Source organism: Phocoena phocoena, chromosome 19, assembly GCF_963924675.1.
Source record: "Phocoena phocoena chromosome 19, mPhoPho1.1, whole genome shotgun sequence".
In the NCBI taxonomy this organism is placed as follows: domain Eukaryota; kingdom Metazoa; phylum Chordata; class Mammalia; order Artiodactyla; family Phocoenidae; genus Phocoena; species Phocoena phocoena.
The window spans coordinates 12115368-12131824 of NC_089237.1; the positions used below are offsets into that span (position 1 = coordinate 12115368).

A 16457-nucleotide genomic window follows, 5' to 3' on the forward strand; every position below is an offset into this window, starting at 1 on the left:
CTGCCGATGCAGGGGACACGGGTTCATGCCCCGGTCTGGGAGGATCCCACATGCTGCGGAGCGGCTGGTCCCGTGAGCCATGGCCACTGAGCCTGCGCATCCAGAGCCTGTGCTCTGCAACGGGAGAGGCCACGACAGTGAGAGGCCTGCGTGCCGCAAAAAAAAAAAAAAAAAAAAAACCCTTGGAAGCGGATCGGAAAGCTGCAGTAGAAGGTGCAGGGGTCAGCCACAGCTATGGATCAAACGACACAATCCCTGTCACACATGACAGGGTGCCGTGTGTCTGGGGGTGGCCGGTGGCCTGAGGATATGCCGTTCTACTCACGCGCCTGAGGGTTAGCCGGTGTGACTGGCTGGTCTGCGGCCTGACTGAGCGCATTCTTTCCGAGGTGGCAAATGCCTGAGGGCACGTGGGGTCGGCCACTCGAGGCTTGGGAGCCGATGCTTGGACCTGGGGTGCAGGGTCCCTGCCATCCCTCCTCCTGAGAGGAGCCACAGAGCCAGGCGGCCAAGCACAGGATGGAGGCCAGAGGAAGGGGACTCGGGACAGGACAGGCCGCTGGCTCCTGATACTGCGTCTCTAGAAATAAAACAGAAGCACAGGAGGAAGCTGGTGAAGATGGTGGGAAACCGTCCTGGAACCAAAGGGCATGCGTTTCCAGAGTGACAGGCTGGCTCTGCCTGTACCGGTGGGGCCTCATCTGGTGGCATCACTGTAACGCATCAGGAGCTGGAGATGATGCGATGGTTCCCCACGCTCAGAGAGGGACAGCAGTCCTGCACAAAGGCCTCAGGCTCCCTGGGGCACCACCAGGAAGGTGGCCAAGCAGTGCCTTCAGAATACTGTAGGAAATTCATTTGTTCTAGAATTCTCTATTTTGCTAGATTGTTGAAGGGTGAGGATGAAACGAAGCCATTTTTAGACACAAAGGTCACCCATTTACCGCACACACCCTCTGAGCAAGCTGCTAACTGCTCCATCAAAGGGCAGGCGGGCAGGTCCACCCAGAAGCAGGCAGACGAGGGGCGTGGGGGGCTGACGAGGGCCTCCTGAGTGTCAGTGGGCCCCAGACACAGGCGTGGTGGGAGCCCACGTTGCCAGGCCCCCCGCTTAGGCTGTGACCACCAAAAGGAGGAGTAACCCAGAGGGAGGAGACGGGGCTCCATGGTACGGGGTCCATCCCCCCGGGAAGACTGGGTGGTTCCTCAGCTGTTGGCCTGGGGAGCCGGGGTCGCCCTGTCATGATGAAGCCTGATGCTCCCATCTGGCCCTTGAGTTGTTGGCTGGGCGGTCTGGGGGCTGCCTCTGTGGAGGGGCCGAGGTGCTGGGAACACTGGTTCACACGAGCCTCTCAGGACTGACTGACTCAGTAACCTGGGTTTAAGATAGAAGAAACAGAATGTGGGGGCAGTGGGGACAGCGGCATAAGAAGCGAGGTGACATCAGGAGGAGGTGGGCCCTGGGAGGGGTCATCACGCAGGGACGAATTCTTGACGCTCATGCAGCGTTGAGCACGGCGTGGCGCGCACCCTCTCTTTCTTGCTGTGACTGTTCCGTGTTTTCTTGGAAATGCCCTCAGCATCGTTTCCATGGCTGTGCAGTCCTGTCCTGTGTGTGTGCGCGCGCGCACGCCCAGCCCATCCTGTGGACAGCTGGAGGTCTGTGCCCCGCTCCGCCCTGAGAATTTACTCTGGAGGCAGAATTGCTGGCCCAGCAAATGGGGACTTGTCTCGGCTTCATCTCCAGAAGTGCAGGTCCGGGCCTTTCCTTGGAAGCTGGCACTCCCTAAGCGTGAAGCAAGGTTCAGATGAGGGAGGGAGGGCAGCGTCTTCAGCCCCAACGTCGTGGCCAGATGCCCAGTGAGCTGGCGAAACCATGCTGGGGCTGTGCAGGGGCTGCGTCAGCTGCCCACCACTGCAAGGGCCTGCCAACATGGGGGGCAGCTGCCTGACAGGTCCGGTGAGGCAAGGGAGCTCCGGCTGGCTCACAGCAGCTCCCTTGCTGGCCGGGGGCGGGAAGCTCTGGGAATTCCAAGTGTCCAAGTCGCCACAGAGTGGGATAAGTAGGAAGCTGGCTTTTCTCACTTGATGCTTTTGGGAGTGGTAAGAGTCCCAGAGCAGCTGGTGCCGTGCATGGCCAGGAGCTGGCACCCTGGATCCACTGTTGGTCAGGTGGCAGGTCCTATGCATGGGGATCAGGGTGGATGGTGGCCCGGCCCTGACCCTAGCATCTGGAGCAATGAACTGTCCACTGGACATGCCATGTGGGCCACATGTGCGGGACATGGAGGTAATTCAGAATTTTCTGGTAGCCACATCAAAGGAAAGTAAAAACAGGTGTAATTAATTTTAGGAATATAATTAACTTGACTCAGTATATCCAAAATATTCTCTGAACATGTAATCAACAGGAAAAAGGAGATATTTTACATTCTTTGTTGGTAGGAGGTCTTTGAAATCCGGTGTGTCTCACACTTGGAGCTGGCCTCCTTCTGGGCCAGCTGCCCTGCGCGTGCTCAGCACCCGTGTGGATGGGCAGCCGCCACGGATGGCACTGGCTCCATGTGGGCTGGCCCGTCCTCCTCTCTGCTTCTCGGGCATCTGCTTCAGGGAGGGCTCCAGGCATGCCATGCCAGGCTGGATTCTTCCCTGAAGCCCGTTGCCCCTCTACATCTGGCCTGATTTCACAGCCAAGCCCACTGGTCCATCTCAGCCGTGTTCATCCCATGGATAGTAAAAGCAGGGAGTCGAGTGTCCCTGGGAAAGGCAGGTGTCTGCCTGTTCTCTCAGGGTTGTAGGGCCCCCAGGGCACAGCGGGCTGCAGGGAGGGGCTGCCCCTGAGGTTGGGGGCCGGCCTGTGGTCACGCTGTGCCCAGACCCAGAGCCTTGTGGGCGGGCAGCCAGAGGCCTAGGTTCAGGGCTCTCGTGCAGCACCTCCCCACCCCCCCGTCTTGTTTGGGAAGGCCAGAGGCTGCCTTCCCCCTGCAACTTCCCACTCCGTCTGCTCTGGAGGAGGAGTCTCTGTGATTCGGCCGAACCTCGGCCTCCTTGCTCCCTCCGGCCACAACCTCATCTCTTTGTGGGTTGGGCTGCTGGGTGGTGGTGGATGTGAGTCACCTGGCCCCTTGGGACGTGGCCTCACCCACCCTGGCCTTCCTTGTGGCAGCAGGGACCCCTCTGAGCCTGAAGTCACAGCTCTGTTAGTTTCAGTTGGTTTTTGTCAGTTTTGGTTGTTCTTTTTTTTTTTTTTTGCGGTACGCAGGCCTCTCACTGCTGTGGCCTCTCCCGTTGCAGAGCACAGGCTCCGGACGCGCAGGCCCAGCGGCCATGGCTCACGGGCCCAGCCGCTCAGCCGCATGTGGGATCCTCCCAGACCAGGGCACGAACCCGCGTCCCCTGCATCGACAGGTGGACTCTCAACCACTGCGCCACCAGGGAAGCCCTTGGTTGTTCTTGTGCGGGAGTGCTGTGGTGTCAGGCTTGTGTCGGTGGCACCTGAGTTTGTACCAGCCCAACTTGGTCAGGCCCAAACAGGTGACAAAAACAGAAGGGGCTCCAGATGCCTGCCTGCCTTGCCCCCAGTTCACAGCATCACCTCCCCACGAGCCCTGCCAGGAGCCACCTGGGTGGGCGGATGGCCCGTGTCTATGGGGTGACACCCTCCATGGTGGTTGAAGAGCACAGCAGCAGCAGCGCCTTTGCCCTGCCTGGCTGACCCTGCTGGCCCCAGGCCTGGCCCCGAGAGCAGGTGTGCCGGCCTTAGATAGAGTGAGATCCTGCCACTCCTCCCCCGCATCGTCCCTTGGGCCAAGTGGCGTCCAGTGGCTCTGCCTGGGCTGGGGGGTGGGAGCAGGTCCAGGGGCACAAGGGTCCCCGGGAGGTCCCCTCTAGGCTCCCTCTGAGACACGTGGAACTTTAGCAATGTCTGTTGCAGGGAGTGGTGGCTTCGGCTCTCCGTTGAGCTGGAACCTCCTGGTCCACTGTCCTCGGCCGGATGGGAGAGCGCTGTTAATTGGCCAGGAAAGTCTGGAAGTGATCTCGGCCGCCCCTCCCCTCGGCGTGTTTACAGGCCTCTCCTCAGATCCCACACGCGGGAATCCGATCCTTCTGGAGGAGCCGACATCAAAGCTGAGCTGCTGTTTGATGTCCAGGGGCCTCCAAGGGCAGCAGGCAGGCAGGCCTTCCCGGGTGCTGCTGTGCTCTCGTCCCTGTTTGTGATTTGTGGTCCCCACGCTGGCATCGGGTGCCCTGGACAAGGATTTCGAGGGAGGACGCCTGGCCAGAGCCCCTGAGAGCAGAAGGGACTCTGCCTGTCTCGTGGTGGGCAGTCAGCTTGCTTTCTGAGCCCAGCCCTGAAAGCTGCTGTCTCTGTTGCCGTTGAAAGGAGCAGGACCCCTGTGTCTCCCCACTGCCTTCCTCTTCTCTTGCCCTGGGATCTTGTTTGCTGGAGTATCTTCCTTCACTCTTTCTCTGTTTTGGCTTCAGGATGAAGAGTGTGTAGGCCTGGTCAGGGTTGTCTCTCTGGCACTTTGGGGTCTTGTGTTTTCCTGAGGCCTGGTCACGCTGTGTGTGCGGGGTCACACCTGCCGTGGCCGGCCCCCATGAGGCTCTGGTCGAGGGCTGGAAGCCTTCCCTGGGGAGCAGCTTTGTGAGCACAGCCTCGGGGAGAGCCCGGGGTGAGCTCCATGGGGACCGGCAGCCTGTGGAGGTGGCCAGGGACCTCTTCCAGGGGCCCCCACGGCAACCTCTGGATTAGCTTGAGTGTCTCAGCCCTGAGGAATATGCAAAAGCATAAACTGCAAGCAAACAAGAGAGATGGGAGAAAACATGCTGAACCTGAGCAGAGGACAGTGTCACGGGTCTCGGGGACGGGCCCAGGCAGCCGAGTGTCCGAGTGTCTGTGTACAGTCACCAGCTCAGCCTCTGTGTCTCCCATCCCAGCCACCTCCTTGTCTGAGCCCTGGGCTCGGCAGGGCAGCACTGCACGGCCTGAGGGTGCTCCAGGTCTCCTACTCTGGCAGGCGCAACGCCTTGTGTCACCCTTCCCGGAGGAGAGGGTCAGGCCTGGGGCACTGCTGCTAGGTCTGGGACACGCGTTTATTTGGGGGCTAGTTCTACGGGTATGTGTCAGGAAATGCAGAAATAAACTTCCCTTGGTCGTCGCAGGCCTGTGTGGTACAGCTGCCGAGGTGCAGGCCTGTGTGAGTGGCGTCGGCCATCCGGAGGGTGTGTGCGCGATTGCGCGCCTGCATGCCTGCCATCCTCCAGCCTGCCCAGCTGTGCTTCTTGGGGGCCCTTCCCTCCCATCTCAGGGTCTGGTTTATAGGGGAGGGGCGTTGGTGGCTGGGCCCGCTGCCCACCTCCCTGTTTGTCCTGGCATTGCCCCACTCTCTCCTCGGAGTTTGTGTGATAGATCCGTGCCAAGTGCTCCTGGTGCTTCTGGGGCAGCAGCCTTCTCAGGGGACAGCTTCAGGTAAAAGCCCAGATCATGCCCTCCCAGGACTTTCTCATCGCCGACCCTGGGCACAGTTGACAGCAACCCAAGGCACGTCCAGGAGGTGGCTGGTGCTGCCTGTCCCCGTGTTCTGTGTCCTCCCTTTGCTTTGAGCCGGGAGGCCGTGGGCAGGTGGGAGACACCCCCAGGCCATGGGCTGATGGCCAGCCATGGGGTGGCCAGGGTGGGCGGGTCCCCCACAGTGGCTGGCCAGGGTGCTGTCCCCAGGGCAGCAGTGTCCCCAGGCAGTGGCTACCTGTGATGCTTTCTTCCCTCCCCTCTCAGGGAGTGTCTGGACCGGCCGTGTGAGGCCAGCCCCGTCTGCGTGTACATGAGAGATGAGGTAGGTGAGCTGTGGGCCCACCCGCCGGGCCCGCGCCCTGTCGCCCCCTCCCAGCCGCCACATGGGCCCAGCCCCACTTTCCAATCTGGAAAATTCACTCCTTTAGACCTTTCAAAGCAGCGATGGGCAGACTTGGGCCCTGAAAGCATGATGTGTTTCATGGAAAAAAGGCAGGACGCCGGCTCCGCTGGAACCAACTGCGGGCCGCCCGGGCTGCTCCCAAACCTCCCTCAGAGCCCTGTTTGTTTTCTCAGCTTCTCTCAAAGCCCAAGAGTCACAAAAGTGGTTTCATTTTAATAAATATTTGCTTTGCTCAAAGTTTTGATCTTTTTCAAAACTGAGTATGGCGTGGTGCAGGCTTGGCCTGGCACTGAGGCCCTGCCTGTCCCCGCCCGCCCGCCCGTGACGGGGGACCCTCTTGGCACTTGTCCCCTGGCTCACAGGGGCTTTTTGTTTCAACCCTGGCCAAGCGCCCTTTCCTGGCCTGGGGTGGCCACTGTCCCTGAGGGGCCCCTGGTGTAGACAGGGCACACCCACCTATTTATCCCAGTTTGAGGTTCCTGACCCAGGGCTCAGTGGGGCAGGGGTTCCAGGGCTGTGAGTGGGAGGGACCTGGGGGGATGGGTCCTCCCCTGGAGGAGACAGACCACTGGGCCTCAGGCACCTGGGCCTGGATCAGCTCCAGCCCTCAGAAGGCTGGTTAGCTGGCCAGATGTGCCTAACCCCGGCCTGAGCCCTGCCCGCCCAGACCTCGGATGGGGTGGGGTTGGGGAGACAGACATGGACCAGCGAACAAATGCTCGGGTGTAGATTGGGGTGCAGGGGGCTGGACCCAGGCCTTTTGGGAGCTGTGGCTGGCTGGGGGACCCCATGGTGCTGGTGACACAGTGCCCAGGCTGGGGGAGGCAGCGAGGATGTCCTGTTCCCTCCTCACAGGTGACCGGTAGAGCCGCCTTGCAGAGCACGACGCTGCAGTCACTGGGCCTCACCGGGGGCAGTGCCATCATCAGGTGGGGGGTCTCTGAGTCTGGTTTAATGAAGAAAACTGCGGTCTCAAGGGAAAGGAAACAGGAAATGTGGGGAAGCCCAGACCCTTGCCAGTCGCTTCTCCCACCTGCAGTCTGTGGGGGCTGGGCACCATGGGGCGCAGCGTCAGGTGGGGGATCTGCCCTCAGCCGGGCTGGCGTGGCGGCCCCATGCACGCTTCTTCCCCCGTGAGCTGAGGCGGGTCGGGAAGGGCCGTGGGGTGCTTTCAGGGGATTGGATTTGGTTTGGTAGTCACCAGAAGATACGATGCTGGCGCTGTGAGACACGGGGCTCCGTGTATGGAGTTTCATTTGCTTTCCGGGCCTACCCACTCAGGTTTTCCATGAAAAGACATGATTCCACTGGCAAGCAGGAGCCTGGGGTCTCCTGGAGCAAAAGCCCAGGAAGCCCGACTCCTTCCTTGTCGGCCGACCAGGCAGCCAGCAGCCCTCTGTTCCCACTGAATTCAGCGGAGCTCAGCCAGGGCGATGTGAGCCATCAGGATGAGGCAGCGAGCCCGGGGGCTGGCCGCGTGGATGGCCTGGGCCCGAAGCTGGTGGATGCTCAGGCGAAGCAGATCTCGACGGAGCCCACGCCAGCCCCCTTTGTTCCCTTCTCGGGTGGGGGACAGCGACTGGGGGGCCCCTCCGGGTCCGTGAGGCTTCTGATGTCATCTTCAGCCAAACTGCCAAAGTCCTTCTCCAGCCCTGCAGGCCCCTCCCAGCCAAAGAAGTCGAGGCCTGGCCAGGAGCCCCAGCCGGAGCCGGAGCTGGTAAGGGGCAAGCTGGGCGCTGGGGTCCTTTCTCTTAATTGCACCTGACCTCGTGGCTGGTCAGCCCAGGGTGCAGCAGGGTCGCTGGGTGCGGTTTCGTCTTCCCAGGGAAGCGATTTTTTGGTTTTGCTTTGCCTGAAATCAGCTTTCTTGAGGCACCATTTTAGATGTACAGTCGACGGGTTTTGACAAACCTGTGTGTCTTGGCTGGCCATGTCACAGCCAAGAGAGCCATCCTTCCCAGAGCCTTGGACGCGGCGCCTCCACCTTCTCCTGGGCTGGTGGGTTTGACTGGCTTTTGACGGAAAGATGGTTTGGCCTTGATTGTCCCACGCCACATTGACTCCTGAGCCAGGCATGCTGCAGCTCACGTGCTATGTCCCACCACTGGTCAGTGGGCGTGTGGGGCAACACGCCAAACGGTCAGAAGAGGGTGAGTTTGCTCACTCTTCACAAGCTTGTGGGTGGGGCCTCGGACGTCTCTGGTGGGGACTTCTTGGAAGTTCCTGGCGGCCGTCTGAGCCACGGCTGGGAGGAGGGCGTGCAGCCCTCACGGAGCTGTGATGAAACGGCCCAGGCCCTGGGTTGCCTCTGTGACGCTGTCTTCTAGTCTGATCAGCTCTATTGAGGTACGACTTAATAGACACCTACCATTAGGGCAGTGTTAGGCTTTTTGTCTTCTCGATGTTGAATCTGTCTTTGGGCACCTTTGAGCTGTGCCCTAGTCTCACATCCTCCCCCACAGTGATGCCTGCCCCCATCCCCTGCTCTGACCACACACAGACATGAGGGGTGGAAGGGGCCTTGCATCTTGGATCACGCTGAGCAAGAGGACCCCCAGGTGGGTGGCACCTCTGCAGAAGTCAGGCGTGTGGCCAGTGTCTGCCTCCCTGCTGTCTGATGGAGGCCATCTCTGGTCTTCTGTGGGTCAGGCCAGCCTCTCCCTGGGCAGTTGCAGCCGTGTTGGAGCTCCTAAGAGGGAGGACAGGTGTGGCGCCTGTCGGGTTGGTGCTCAAGCTTGGCACCAGGGCAGGACTTTCTCCTTGGAGTGCCTCTGGGACTTTCTTCAGTAGGGCTTTCATGAGTCGTACGGCAGAGCTTCCATAGGCTTCTTTTTTTTTTTTTTTTTTTTTGCGGTACGCAGGCCTCTTACTGTCGTGGCCTCTCCCTTTGCGGAGCACAGGCTCCGGACGTGCAGGCTCAGTGGCCATGGCTCACGGGCCCAGCTGCTCCACGGTATGTGGAATCTTCCCGGACCGGGGCACGAACCCGTGTCCCCTGCATCAGCAGGCCGATTCTCAACCACTGCGCCACCAGGGAAGCCCCCACAGGCTTCTTTGTGTCCCTCTGTGTGACTGCTCCCTCAGCAGCGCTCACAGACTGTTTTCAGGAAAGGCGTGTTGTAGATTTCCCAACGTTTTGGGCTCCTGCTCTGTGTTGGGCCGCCTGCCTCTTGGGGTTGGACCCCGGGGAGGCCCAGGCATTCATCCAGAGTCCAGCTTAGGTCTCTGGCTTGTGGCTGGAGAGGGTCTTTCCAAATAAAGAGACCTTACGGTGGGGCCAGCCTGGGTTTCCAGCCTGGGCTGCACGTTGTCACCTGTGGAGCCCTTGAGGCTGCACAGGTGCATGTGGGCGTTATTCGAGACGCAGCCGCACCTTCTGAGTGAGGCCTCCAGGTTCTCTGCTCTCTTCTGCCCTTCCTTCCAGCCAGAGTGGCTCCATGTGCCAACGCTCAGGGTCCACTTGAGGTTTTAAGTGACGAGAAGGATGCCACTGCTGAAACGAATTCCTTTTTACAAATCACCTTTCCAGACGATGGAGAGCCATTGCAGGATCCCCTGCCTGGAGCAGGAGCTTGTGGAGTGAGAAGGGTGAGGCTCCACCCGGGCAGTGGATGCTGCTGGTTTTTATACCCAGCAGCCTTGCTCACTTGCTTTACTGGTTCCAGCAGTTTCTCATTTTCAATTGGAGTCTGCAGATAATGTCAGCTTATCTTTTTCCTTGATGTCCTTACTTCTCATTTTTTTTTTCTTGTCGTATTGCAGTGATTGAGTCTCTGTTGAATAGCAGCAAATTTAGTGGGCATCGTTGTCTTGACCTTGATCTCACACGGAGTAATCTTAGTTTATCTGTGAAAGATGCTGCGGGCTGTGAAAAGTCTTTATCAAATCAAGAGTTTCTATTCCTGATTCTCTGAGAATTTTTCTTTATCAAAAGTAAGAGTGGTGCTTTTTTTTTTTTTGCCGTACACTGGCCTCTCACTGTCGTGGCCTCTCCCGTTGCGGAGCACAGGCTCTGGACGCGCAGGCTCAGCGGCCATGGCTCACGGGCGCAGCCGCCCCGCGGCATGTGGGATCTTCCCGGACCGGGGCACGAACCCGTGTCCCCTGCATCGGCAGGCGGACTCTCAACCACTGTGCCACCAGGGAAGCCCAAGAGTGGTGCTTTATGAGCTGCGTTTCCCGCACTGAGGTGATTCCACGCCTTCGCTCTCATTTAGTTCGTTTGCATGCTGAGGTTTGGGATGGATTTCCCCCACGAAGCTATCCTTGCATTCCAGGGGTCAGTCCAGTTTCAGTGATGTGTTTAGCTACACTCTTGAGTTGCTGTTAACTAATATTTTAGTGCTGGAGCCTGCATCCTGTCTCTTCTAGAGCACCCTCCTCACTCTTGCTTTCAGGTCACATACCTGAAGGGGAGGGTGGAGGGACAGAGGCACCTGTGCCTGCACGGGGTGGGCCGTGCGGAGGCTCAGCGGTGGGACAGAGCCCAAGTTCCTGCAGAGGGGCAGGTGGCGGGGGCTTCCTCCTGCTTCCTGAACCATGCTTTGTGTGTCCTTGCTGAATGGATGGGGGAAGAGAGGGGAACTGAGCCAGTCCCAAGCCCCGTGAATGTCCGTCCTGGGGAGGTGGTGGTGGTGCCCTGGCTCTTCAGGGACCCCACTGGTTTCTACGCTGATGTCTGGGCTGCATTAGACACTAGTACGAAGCCCCCAGTCTCACAGGCTCGTCACCTGGGCCCAGAATCAGCTTTCGAAAGCAGAGCCTTGTGGTTGGGGTGAGCCAGGGCTGGGGGCCCAACTCCCTTCGGGCCTGCTCTTTCTGGGGACCCCTAGGTTTGGGGGCCAGAAAACTAGTACCGGGGCTGGCTGTCTCCTTCTCCCACCCTAAAGGCTGTGGCTCTCTGCATCTCTTGGGAGCCTGCTGACTCCCCAGGGCTGTGTGGGGAGTGGCCTGGTCTGGTGCCAGCCTGATAGGTGGTTGCTGTCAGGCGCAGGGTCCCAGTGCATCCCCGAGTGCTGACCCCAGGGGCCCCAGGAAGGAGGAGTCCTGGGGAGGGTCCGCCTGGCCGCCAGCAGTGCGTGTCTTTGATCTGGGAGCCCCAGCAGCTGGTTGATTGTGGAGCGTCCCCCGCCCGCCTGCCTCGCGCCTCCTGTCACACTGACAGCCGTGCACCCGGAGGCCCGGCTGGCCACATGCTGTCTGCTTTGTGTCCCCTCGAGTCCTGGGGGAGGGGAGAAGGGAACAAATCAGAACTTTTGGGGGAACTTCAAAGGTACACTTTAGTAATCAAAAAGAGTTTCCAAGTTTCCCATTAATGTTTTGCCTGTGTGTGGTTTTGGATTTGAATGAAGAGTCAGAAGAGACAGGATGAAATACAGGCAGGTCCTCGGCCGAGGCCCAGGATGGTTTACAGACCCGGGCGGCTCCTGCCTTTGATGTCAGAACATTAATTATTAGAAGGTAGTTTTACTGGCCGTCAGAACCAAGCGCGGAGAGAGGCTGGGGCTGCCCGGCGGCCCCTGGCCTGTCCTTTGAAGTCCTTCCGCTGGCCCAGGAGGCTGCCCCGCAGCTCTTTGTGCTGCTGGGCTGTGCTCCCAGCCGGCGTCCCCCCACGCAGCTGGCACAGGGGTTCGTGATCAAAGGCCCCAACCCCCTGGGAAGGGCGGGCTGACTGCAGTCTCCCGTGCCTGCCCCTCACCCTCCAGGGTATGGTCTCATCTCCTGAAGACGTGGCTCCGGGGGCTTACTCCGCACCTTGCACCCATGTCTCAGGGCAGGCGTCAGCTTCGCCTCTGGCTGTCCCCGGTTTACAGGAAGGTTTAGAACACGCAGGGCTGGGGGGAGCCTGGCCAGGACCTGGGGCCTGGGGTGGACCGAGAGCAGTGCCCCTTGCTGCCCTGCCACCCTCCTCCTCTTGGCCTGGGGTGCCTGTCCATGACATGCCCCCAAGAGCACAGCCCGCTTTCCCCCCGTGTGTGGGCCCAGGGCGTGCTGTGAGCCTGTCCCTGTCCTGCCGCTGTTTGTGGACACTCCCGGGGCTCTGGCCTTGGCCTTAACTTGGGATGCCCTTTGAGGTTTGCTGGCAGATGGGTCAGCAACTTTGAAGGCCCCAACTGAGTCTTGAGGCGGTTTTTAAAGCCTGGTGACAGGCAGGTGCCCTCCAGCTGTCCTTGTCATGCTGTGTCTCAACCATGACTAGACTTGGGGGAGAGACAGATGCCCAACCTGCGAAGCCATGGAGAACCGGTGGGCAGGGCGCCCCGGCTGCCAGAGTACCCCCCTGGAACCCCAGAGCTGCCCGCAGGGCCAGGCAGCCTCGTTTGCAGGCCCCCATCCTGATCGGGCTCAAGGGGCTCCCTCTGCGGGGTTTCTCCTGGCCCTTTGGTCTGCTGTGTGCGTCCACCCCTGGGTTTGCTGGCCTGGAGCAGGTGTCTTCCCCTGTGCATGAGGAGAGCCACCCCATGCCTTACATTTGCTTATTTCAGTCCTTTGGGGGTTCATGCACTGCGTGCACAGACAGGTGGGGCCACGCCAGGGCATGGAGCCACCGGGTTTCAAAGTGTGCCTGCGTCACTGTCGCAGCCCAGCGTTTCTCCTCTTCTTAAAGATGCTCTCATTTTTCCTGCTTGGAAGGCGGGCAGGCCCAGGTGTGGACGTTGGCCCAGGGCTGGGCAGGCGCGGCCTCCGCCTGTGCCGCTGGCAGGCCCAGCAGATGAGGGGCTGGAGTTCAGTGCAGCCTTGCCGGTCAGGCCCGGCCTCGTGCTGGCGCGTTGCTCCCTCCAGAGGGCGGCCGGCTCTGAGAGTGACGGAGGCTTGGCCCGCCTTCCTCCCGCGTAGTGTTTCATTTCAGCTCCAAGCCTCAAGGGGAAACGCTTCACATTCCCTGTTACCAAAAACCATTGTCAGAGGACAGTCTGGGTAAGAGGGAGGCGGGAGGGCGGGAGGAAAACAAGAGCCCTCACAGGGCAGCTGGAAAATCTGGGGTTGAGGTCACCTCCAAATAGTTTTTACATTTTTTCTCCCTGTGTCATCATGTCCTGGAAAATTACTGTCAAGAAAATGAAACCTCAGCAGGCAGTGAGGCCGCTTTTGACATGAGGAGACCCCTGTGTGCCCAACTGGGTTCTCAGCCACTCGTGTGGCGGCTACTGGAGCATGTCCACTGGCTGTTGGGGGAAGCCATGGGCCCACGTCTCAGCCCAGAGCCCCGTCCCCTGGTCCCCTCCGGGCCTGGCCTCTCACTGCCTGTGGCATGGGGCTGAGGGTAGGCAGTGCCCTCACACCTTCCTCCCCTCGGGTCTCCCTCGAAGGGTCCATCCTGGTGTGACAGAGGCTCTTCCTGAAGGCACTGGTGGCCGTCCACAGCTTGTGGCGGGTCCCCAAGTCCCCATGGCTGAGTGGCCCAGGTGTCAGTCCAGTGTCTGCAGCCTCAGGCTGTCACCCAGGGCCTCCTCTGAACGTCACCCGCAGAGGGTGCTCCTGTTCCCCCACCTCTGGAGGGTCCTTTCCCTCCCAAGTGCCCTCTGGGCCCCTCGCCAGTATCCTCCAGTTCGCAGACAGCCTGACTTGTCTGCTCTCTCCGTCCACCTCCCTCCTTTCTGGTCTTCTGGGTGTTCTCTTGTCTTAATACCCTCGGTGGAGGCTGGGACAGGGGAGTCTTTGCTAGGGTCATGTGCTTGCAGGAAATGAGAGACCCCTGCTGGGCGTTCCACCAGAGGGATTGGGTCTCTTGTGGCCCCGCCCTTGGAGCCTGCAGACACCTGCCGTTCCTCCCCTCAGGATCATGCCCGTGCCTGTTTTCTCATCTGTCATGTAGCCGCCCCCCCCCCCCGCCCCATGGTCTCAGACCCCAGGCTCTGGCTGCCTCCTCCTCATTCTGCCCATCTTCTAGCCGACAGTGAGATGCCCGCAGCGTCGGGGCCACCGGGGAAGGGACCGGCTCCTCTGGCTTTCCTGGGGTTAGGGGGTGAGGGCGGCGGGAGACGGGGCCGGGGCTGTGCTCTGGACACTGACAGCGTTCAGGAGCTGGACCTTGAGCTGATGATGGAGAACCTGCAACTTTGGCAGGATGACCCAAGCCTGGTGACATTGGGTTCTTAGTGGAGGCGCGTCCTCTGAGTGGCTCCCTGGTAGGATCTGGAGGAGCAGACCTGGAGATTCGGGCTGTCAGGTGGGCCAGCTGTCAGGTGCGCTGGGAAGGTTCTAGGCCTGCCACCCCACCAGCATCCTCGGGCACCAACTGGGAGGTTCATCTTGGAGGCCCATCCTGGACCCTGGGGCTGTGTCCCTCCCTTGGTCAGCACACAGGAACCCAGTCCCCATGGTGAGGGCGCTGAGGCCCTCTGACAGTGGCCACTGTATACGTTTTTTTTTTTTTCTTCATGGTGTCTCATCCTAGATCTCTATTCTCCATCCAAAAACATCTCCATAAATCCACCTAGGATGGGAGCTGTGCATGATAACTGCCCATGACCAAGGAGCGGCGGGTAAAGGAACAGCAAATGAGGGCTAGATTGCCGGCAGAGCATTGGAAGTGAGCAGGGCCAGGGCTTGGCCTCCGCTGGTGCCGTGTCTGCCCTACTTCCTCCCATGTGGAGCGGTCAGACCTACTCCTCCTTTCCTGGTCTCTCTCCTCTTTGCGGTGGAAATATCTGCTGGGCAGGCCTCGTGGAGGTGTTTGAAGCCCCCTGGCTTCTCCCTCGGTCATTTGGTAGGACAGGGTGGTCCGTCCTACCAGCCCAGCCATGGATATCCACTGTTCTCATGGGACAGGGACCGCCTGGGGTCTGGTCGTGGCGGCAGCTCTGGGACTTGGGTGGTCTGGCCCCTGGGCTCTGATGGGCAGCAGGGGCTGCTCGGACCCCTGGCTCCTCTGCCCAGGAGCAGGGAGGTCCCCAAGACGCAGGGCGGTGCAGGAGAATGAGAGAGTGGGATCTTGAGGTGGCTCTCTCCCAGTGCTCTGGTTCCTGTGTGGGACCGCGGCTCCTGGCTGCTCTTGGACAGACAAACGGGCTTCTGGAGCAGAGCTGAGGCATGGGAGGAGGGGTGTGAATCGAAGGTAGATCCAACACGGAGAGAGATTTTTGTCTGCTCACTTTCTGACTGAAAGTCAGTGGCTCCTGAGCAGCGTGAAGCCAGCAGCTGGTGTCACTTGCGTCCCTGTTCTGGAAGTCGTGGGAGGGTTGTGGGAAGTGCTAGCAGTCTGCAGTCCTCCAGGTTACCCCTGGGCTGTGCACTGGAAGTACCCAGGAGGATAAGGAGGCCAGAGTGGCCCCGTGCACTTAGGGTCGGGCTTCCCCAGCCATGCCCCCGGGGGATCAGGGGGCCTGTCTCATGGTCAGGCTCAGCTCCAGGCCATGGATCACAAGTCACCCAATTGCTGGATTCTCTGGGTGACTCATGTGTCCAGAACTGGGTCCTCGGAGGGCGGGACTGGGACAGGGAGGTCCCAGAGCTTGCTCGTTGGCTTGTGGGCTTTGTGCTCGAGCGCCGGGGGGCCTGGCACTCGTGGACACGGCGGTGCCTAGCTCCGGAACATCCACATCTGCCCTCGCCCTCCCCCAGGAGCCCAGGCGAGTGCTCAGCCCTTCTGGAATGCAGGCGCCGTGGCTGTGGGGGGCAGCCTGGCATCTTGTTATAAAAAGCTCTGGTGTGGACTGCCTGTGGGCCGCAGGAGGGTTGTGGCTTTGAGGGGGCAGCCCCCAGGGGCCTCGATCAGCCACCTACAGACCCCACTGCCCGGGCCTCAGCCAGCCCTTCCTGGCCACCCTGCCACAGTGCCTTGAGATCAGTGGGGCTTCCTGGCGAGAACCCACCTCCCTTCATTACGAGGAGTGACGCAGCTGTGCACTCAGGAATGGCAGAGACCTGCTGGCCTGGGCAGTCAAGGCCTCGGGTGTGGCTGGGGGAGCAGCCCTGGGACACCTGGCAGGTGCACTGGGCAGCTTCAGCCCTCGACCAGCCCCAGGTCGGTGAGTTTGACCTCTAGAGTGGGTGGGGCTGTGGTCGGGCCGGAGCGCAGGAAGGGATGATCGGAGAAGCCCGCTGAGCCCGGCTCTGAGTGTTGAAGGCAGGAGGTGGGATTTCGGTGCCAGGCTGGGGCGGGGAGGAGGGGGCAGGCGGGAGCAGAAGGCAGAGAAGTGACCTCACCCCAGACGGCTTGTGGGTGTTCTGTGCGAGGGAGGGCAGGACCTGGCATGGGCCCTGCCGGCGCAGCTGGACACCTCTGTTGGGCCAGGCTCCATGGGCGGCCTCAGCGCCGCGAAGGTGTCTCCCCACATAGTCACTTGGGCTACACCCGCTACAATTACCCACCCGGAGGCACTGCAAGCAGAGCAGGCCCTGCCTTATAATTTCCCTCTCCATTGCTGCCAATTAGGAGAGACGCTGTCCCTTCCTGTGTCCCCACGGTGGGCAGAGGGTGGGGCCAGCTGCTCCCCCAGAGAAGGGAGGAGGGGTCAGCCTGGCCATAGGGCCAGCAGCTGGCCGGTTTTTGCCAAATCTGTAATTTGGGGTCTGTCGCTTCTCCTGCCCTTCCCG

General features: G+C 60.6%; 1 protein-coding gene across 1 annotated transcript in view; it reads left to right on the forward strand.

The window, feature by feature from the left end:
- Positions 1 to 16457, forward strand: part of ASPSCR1 (ASPSCR1 tether for SLC2A4, UBX domain containing) — a 30736-nt gene that overhangs the window by 7637 nt on the left and 6642 nt on the right. Inside the window, exons 5-7 of the mRNA XM_065897228.1 lie at positions 5780 to 5837; positions 6774 to 6847; positions 7200 to 7635. Coding sequence (XP_065753300.1) covers positions 5780 to 5837; positions 6774 to 6847; positions 7200 to 7635 — 568 coding nt within the window. The remainder of the gene's footprint in view (positions 1 to 5779; positions 5838 to 6773; positions 6848 to 7199; positions 7636 to 16457) is intronic.